The sequence below is a fragment of the Vicia villosa genome, linkage group LG5, assembly GCF_029867415.1.
Source record: "Vicia villosa cultivar HV-30 ecotype Madison, WI linkage group LG5, Vvil1.0, whole genome shotgun sequence".
NCBI lineage: Eukaryota > Viridiplantae > Streptophyta > Magnoliopsida > Fabales > Fabaceae > Vicia > Vicia villosa.
The window spans coordinates 5,521,840-5,528,195 of NC_081184.1; the positions used below are offsets into that span (position 1 = coordinate 5,521,840).

At 32.9% G+C, this 6,356-nt stretch overlaps 2 protein-coding genes across 3 annotated transcripts; one reads left to right on the plus strand and one right to left on the minus strand.

The window, feature by feature from the left end:
- Window positions 1–1,853: 1,853 nt before the first annotated feature.
- On the plus strand, window positions 1,854–4,656 carry LOC131606179 (rop guanine nucleotide exchange factor 12-like). 2 transcript variants are annotated; one of them, XM_058878449.1, is made up of 7 exons: window positions 1,854–2,321; window positions 2,532–2,648; window positions 2,800–2,954; window positions 3,063–3,137; window positions 3,236–3,505; window positions 3,599–3,919; window positions 4,000–4,656. In XM_058878449.1, exons 1-7 carry the CDS (start codon window positions 2,060–2,062, stop codon window positions 4,423–4,425), a joined length of 1,626 nt encoding a protein of 541 aa, XP_058734432.1. In that variant the 5' UTR covers window positions 1,854–2,059; the 3' UTR covers window positions 4,426–4,656. The 2 variants fall into 2 exon arrangements, with proteins under 2 accessions (XP_058734432.1, XP_058734433.1); XM_058878450.1 differs by having other exon boundaries at window positions 2,183–2,321; window positions 2,543–2,648.
- Window positions 4,657–5,105: 449 nt separating this feature from the next.
- On the minus strand, window positions 5,106–6,356 carry LOC131604086 (F-box/kelch-repeat protein At3g23880-like). The gene has a single exon (XM_058876578.1). It carries the CDS (start codon window positions 6,354–6,356, stop codon window positions 5,106–5,108), a length of 1,251 nt encoding a protein of 416 aa, XP_058732561.1.

A 6,356-nucleotide genomic window follows, 5' to 3' on the forward strand; every position in this document is an offset into this window, starting at 1 on the left:
ACATTTAAAAAGTAGGAGTGACTATTTGGTTGGTAAAGTATAATGAGTTAGGCTCCCACTTCTACAAGGTGACTAACTTAGGTTTTTTTTAGGGTAGTTGTGATTTTTTTATTTTATTTAGAAAGTTGGTTTTAAAAGTAAAACTTGCTTGATAAAAATGAGGTTGAATTTTGTTTCATTTAATTTTAAAATAGGTTTTTCTTATTAAAACTCAAAACTGTTAAAATAAAATTTAAATTTTATGTTTTTTTTTTAATTTTAAATTCGTAATACACTATTATTACTTTAACTATTAATCATAAGTCTAATTATTATGTGACCACTATATCAACCATCACATTGACCAACACCGACTAACACTTTGACCACCATTTCATCCATCTTCAATTATCAATCAGACAATCGGTTATTATTTTTCATTATCATTCTAACACCACTCTGATCATCGTAAACCACCATTTTGACCACCACTAGTCAATACTATTAAGTTATTGGGTGAGCATGATTTTCAAAAATAAAAAATAAATTCAAAATAATTGAATTCCGAAGACGGAACTCATGAAATCCACGAGTTATTGTGTGACTATGCTTTTGGCTCCCTCTTTTTGTAATTTGATTAGTGATGATTTTGATGTGTTTAGGCTTGGTTACTTCAAATTTTAGTCGGTTGAATATTCAATATAATTTGAATTTTGGTTTTGCCAAATCCAACCAATCAAAACACACCCTTAATAAGTTATTTGGCTCAAGATATACTTATCATAAATATTTATTTATTTTAATTTTTGTTTAAAACTGATTTTAATTTTTGTATTTTTTTTATAATTCAGAATTTAGACTGATTGAATTTTAAAATTTTTAAAACTCAAAACATAAATTAATTTTAATTTTTTTTATAATCTTCATATTATAAAACAAAAAATCATCTTGAACTGTCCTGAATTTCAAATTTTAATTGAGAATTGCTCACATTTAATTTCCATTAGAATTTCAATATAATTACTGATAAAATTGAATATCCTACATATTAGAAAGTAATTAAAAACAAAATATCATATATTTGTAAAAAATAAAACCAAAAAAAATTAAATTACAATAATTAAAATTAAAAAATAATAGAGATTAAACATATATTTAACTGATTTATTTCAAACTACAAGGTACATTTATTTATTTTCTTCAAACATAACTCTAATTTTACTAGTAGGAGTATTAATTAGTTTTGAGTTATGCAAAATTAATATTTACACTAAAAATAATTCAGTCATAATAGTACAAAATGTGTGCACATTAATTATATTCTAGACTTAAAAAAATGTGAGTTCTAACCCAAAAGATATGAGTTATACAATGAACTTCACATTGAGATGAAGTAGTATTAATAAAATATATCTAGAAAAAATACTATATATTAATGACACTTATATATTTAAAGAAAATTAATAGTAAAGTAAGATAGTTGTACCTAAACAATGAGATGCCAATCTTTTTCAAAGTGTGTGACATGTGATGATGATTGATGATGAGAGAAAGAAAGTGAAATTTATGTAAGCATTCATGTCTGTCTTCCCTAGTCTTTAGCATCATTTGACTCTTAAATTAGAATCTTAACTCAACCACCCAATTTAACACATCATTACAAAAACACTAAACATTGAAAAAAGTGTAACTTTTATTTATTGTTTCTTTATTTCTCCAACTCTTAAACCCATTAATTAATTTCTTACAACATGCACCCCACGTTCAATGAAAATCAAAACCATCACAAACCACTCCATCAAATAATCACATCCATCCTTTTTCTCAAATTCTCTTTCTCCTAAAAAAAACCAAAAAATAAAAAAATTATCTCTTTTTGTTTCATTTGGCTTAATCTCCCCCTTGGTGTTTTCTTTCTCTCCCTTGCAATGCAAGTAACAAAATTTTTCTATAGGGAGCTAGAAATGGAAACCCCTTGTTCTTCATCATCCTCATCACCCCTTTAGAATTTTCCTTGGAAATTCTTTCATACAAATAAAAAAAAGGGAGGAAAATTTTTAACAAAAATATTAAAAGGAAAATGGTTAGAGCAATAGAACAAGAACAGGAAACTTATAAATCCAAATTATTCCATTTTAAAGGAATGTTTGAGAATACAGGGAGGCATTCAAAAAGTCTAAGCATTGAAAGTGCTAGCACATTAGATCCTACTTCAGATGATGATCCTGTTTCATCAAGAAGTCAAGGATCCAAACCTCTTCAACATGATCCTCTTCCTAACAAGTCAAGAATAATCAAGGAGGAAATTGTAGCCAAAGAAGCCAAAGAGAAGCTATTACTAGGTAAATATTTATTATTATTATTATTAGATCTCTCCCGTATCATCTGCATGCAACTGCAGAGATTAATCTCTCGTGCTGATAGAGATTCATTTAAGAGGTTGACATCTCGGACATATGTTTAGAGATCGAACTTGTTAATAATCATGTGATGCATTTGATTGGATTTGTTTTTATATAAGTTTAATATGTATATGGTTGGATTTAATTCAGAAATGGAACAGATGAAGGAGAGATTTGCTAAACTACTATTGGGAGAGGATATGTCTGGTGGAGGAAAAGGTGTTTCTTCGGCTTTGGCATTGTCGAATGCGTTAACGAATCTGGCTGGTATGATGTTATATTTTTTTGAGCAAAAGATAAAGCGTTTTCAATATAATGTTTCTTGAATTTTGATGGAGGAACATTGTGTTTTTTCCTTCCATTTTCAGGAAATGTTTCAAATTATTTAAAGATCTTTTCTGACTGAGAATTAATGCAGCTGCTGTTTTCGGTGAACAAAAGCGCCTCGAGCCAATGGCGGCCGAAAGGAAAGCGAGATGGAGAAAAGAAATCGATTGGCTTCTTTCGGTCACTGATTACGTCGTTGAAATGGTTCCAACTCAACAGAAAGGCAAGGATGGTTCAACCATGGAGGTAAAAAAAAAGAACCCTCCCTTTAGTCTCCTGTAATATTCAGTTCATCATCATTTCTTCTTATCAGATCGAATCGAACAATAATCATTTCTTCTTTTGATTGAATAGATTATGACGACGCGACAACGGACCGATCTTCACATGAATATCCCGGCCTTGAGAAAGCTTGATACAATGCTTATTGTAATATCACAATTCTTCAGTTCAATACGATCATTATTTCTCGAGTTAAATATATTTTTAGTCATTCTGATTAACCCGAGTATTGCGATAATGAGCAGGATTGTCTAGATAACTTCAAAGATCAGAATGAATTCTATTATGTATCGAAAGATGCCGATGATCCAGATAGGTCAAAAGGTAAAAATGAGGACAAGTGGTGGTTACCAACACCTAAAGTACCTGTAGATGGTTTATCTGATACAGCAAGAAGATTTTTGCAGTATCAGAAAGATTGTGTGAATCAAGTACTTAAAGCAGCCATGGCTATAAATGCTCAAACTCTATCCGAAATGGAGATTCCTGAAAGCTATATCGAATCCCTACCTAAGGTATGTCAAAAGAATTACGAAATGTTTGAATTTACCTCCTGACATATACACGCGAGAACTTATGAATTTCGGTTTTCTTTCTTTATTTTATAGAACGGAAGAGCAAGTCTAGGAGACTTGATCTACCGGAATATTACCGATGAATTCTTCGATCCTGATCAGTTCCTAGCGACAGTGGACATGTCATCGGAACACAAAATTCTAGACCTAAAGAACAGAATTGAGGCATCAATAGTTATTTGGAAGAGGAAAATGAACCAAAAAGATACCAAATCAGCTTGGGGTTCTGCTGTGAGTATTGAGAAAAGAGAACTCTTTGAAGAGAGGGCAGAAACCATCTTACTTCTCTTGAAGCATAGATTTCCAGGGCTTCCTCAATCTTCATTAGATATAAGCAAAATCCAATTCAACCGGGTAAGATCATGTTATGACTACATCTTTATTGCGTTATTGTTCGTGCTTAATGTTCTGACAAGTATAATTTACTATGACAGGATGTAGGGCAAGCTGTTCTTGAAAGTTATTCAAGAATATTGGAAAGTTTAGCCTTTACGGTACTGTCAAGAATCGAAGATGTTCTCCACGCAGATTGCCAAACGGTAAGTCCATCACAAGGAAGAAAAAGCAGTGTAAGAAATCCAGTTCCAAAGCCAGACAAATGTCCAACACCAAGAGAAGAGGTCGACAGGAGCAGCAGCGCGGAACCACCTTGTTCGATGACACTATCGGATTTCATGGGCTGGAACAACGAGCAAGGTGAATCAGACATGAACAAAAAGGATCCCCTCGCTGTTTCAGATGATTCGGACAAAGATACTGATAGTGGAAAGCTTGGAAAACTTCCACCTATAGTAACTGATAAGAAAGTGTCCTACCTTGAGAACATAGGAGGCATGAGAAGTCCGACATCACGCCATTGATTAAGCTAAAAAAAACAACAGCTATAGCTTCGAAAGAGGGAGAGGAGCGAAAGACGATTTGTTTATTAACTCTAGATATATCAATTTTTTCTTCTTTTTTGTACATAAAAAGATGAAGATACAAAATCAAAAAGGGTTTCAAACATGTTGTCAATTATGATATCCTCCTTGTAAGAGGGATTTGATGTAGTCTGGCAGATACAAAATGTGATTCTTAATTCTTTACATGAATTCACATTATTATTTCATTGTAATTCTAAAAAACCAGATACATAAATTCAGCCTATGATGGAAGGAGGATTAGTCCGTTATTCCGACATATAATCAAACACAGAACAATTGGCCTTGCTTTTCCTTTCGCCTTCCATCAAGTGTAATATCTCCAACATGCTATTGTTTTCTTTTCGGTCCAATAATGAAGCACCTCGAGTAATTCTTGTCATTTTCTTCCACCAGCAACCAAGAAAGCTGATAAAATAATCGAAATAAATGTCAGCAATTTAAAAAATGATAATGGAAATTCAATCTTACGATCGTAAAGCAGTTACAAAACAATGACATAACAATCACATAAAGTGTCAGTGAAACATGTGAAAGTAGAAAAATACCAATCATGTGAAAACAATATATATGAACTTACATAAATTCAAACAAGTAAACAATGGATCATGTACTTACTTTCAACAAACTGAAATTAAGCTTTCAACATAACCTTGAGCCAGACTCAAGTATAACGAATTGTGAGTTTTATCATCAATAATAGTTTTGTGTACTTTAACTTCTATTCGCTTTATACTATTATCTCTCCAATTATAAAGAATTGCTTCCTCATTTTTAGAACTACACAATACCAATGTATCACCAGAAAGAAACAATGGTAAGAACGAAATATCATAGTCTAATTGAAAAATGTGATAGCTAATTTTAAGAAATTGAATCCAAGACTCTTCAATCCCAAATTCCTTCATCTGCCATATAACAATATCGGTTTCCTTATAAGAATAACACAAACAAAGACATTCCTCCAACACTCCAATAGTTGGCTCTTCGCGTGGCAGCTTTTCAAAACCCTGAGGCAGCCGATACTGATTGTATGTCTCCGTCCCCAGATCCAGTGAAACAATAACAAGGTCCTCAACAGTTAAAAATAACCTCCAATTGAGGCCTCCGGGTAAGCGAGTAGCCAACCAGTTAAAAGTGTTGTTTAAAAACACACAACCATATTCGTATCCCTTATCTATTCGTTGTCCACGCCAATCCAAACCAATAGGTACAGCAGGGAAAGGGAAAGGTTCAATGTCTCTCCAAACATTATCACCAATAGTGAAAACTTTCACCTCTCTTGTACCACTAAGACGACTAAAGCGTGATGCAACCACTTTAAACGAGCACGTGGAATCATCCCAACCAAAATTGAAGACAAAACCGCGTACACCACAAAAATAACCAATTTTTTGAGATATTTTTCTAGTGGCCGGGTTCCATAATCGCAACCTGTAGTCTTGATATTTTTGATATTTAAAACCTCCGTTAGTGGAACTATAATCAACGAGACAGATCAATCCATTGCATGAACCCGCCATAGACCATTCTTTATCCTTTAAATTTAAAAGATAATGAGAATCAGCAACAAATGTAGCCGACGGATTATCGACTAAATGGCTTATAGGGTACGGAATGATACTCCAATCACTATCCACACTAGGCTTGACGTGATTAGTGATTAATGTGAATTGCGGATTTGATGATGTTTTTGATTTCTTGAGGTGTAAGTTAGCAAAAGTAGGATCGGTAATGAGAGTGTTCAAAGAATTACTTACACACTTGAATCGAAGAAGAGATTTTACAGGAAGAAAAAGAATGATCTCGATGATGAGATCGCCGGGGAAGAACACCGGAGTCGGAGTCTGCATGGCAGATTTTGTATTCAT

Bases quoted from the DNA above. Each gene is read 5' to 3' on its own strand.
- LOC131606179 (XM_058878449.1), top strand. From the start codon at position 2,060: ATGGTTAGAGCAATAGAACAAGAACAGGAAACTTATAAATCCAAATTA. The intron at 3,506-3,598 runs GTATGTCAAAAG...TTTATTTTATAG, and splicing joins ATATCGAATCCCTACCTAAG to AACGGAAGAGCAAGTCTAGG. The intron at 3,920-3,999 runs GTAAGATCATGT...TTACTATGACAG, and splicing joins GCAAAATCCAATTCAACCGG to GATGTAGGGCAAGCTGTTCT.
- LOC131604086 (XM_058876578.1), bottom strand. From the start codon at position 6,356: ATGAATACAAAATCTGCCATGCAGACTCCGACTCCGGTGTTCTTCCCC.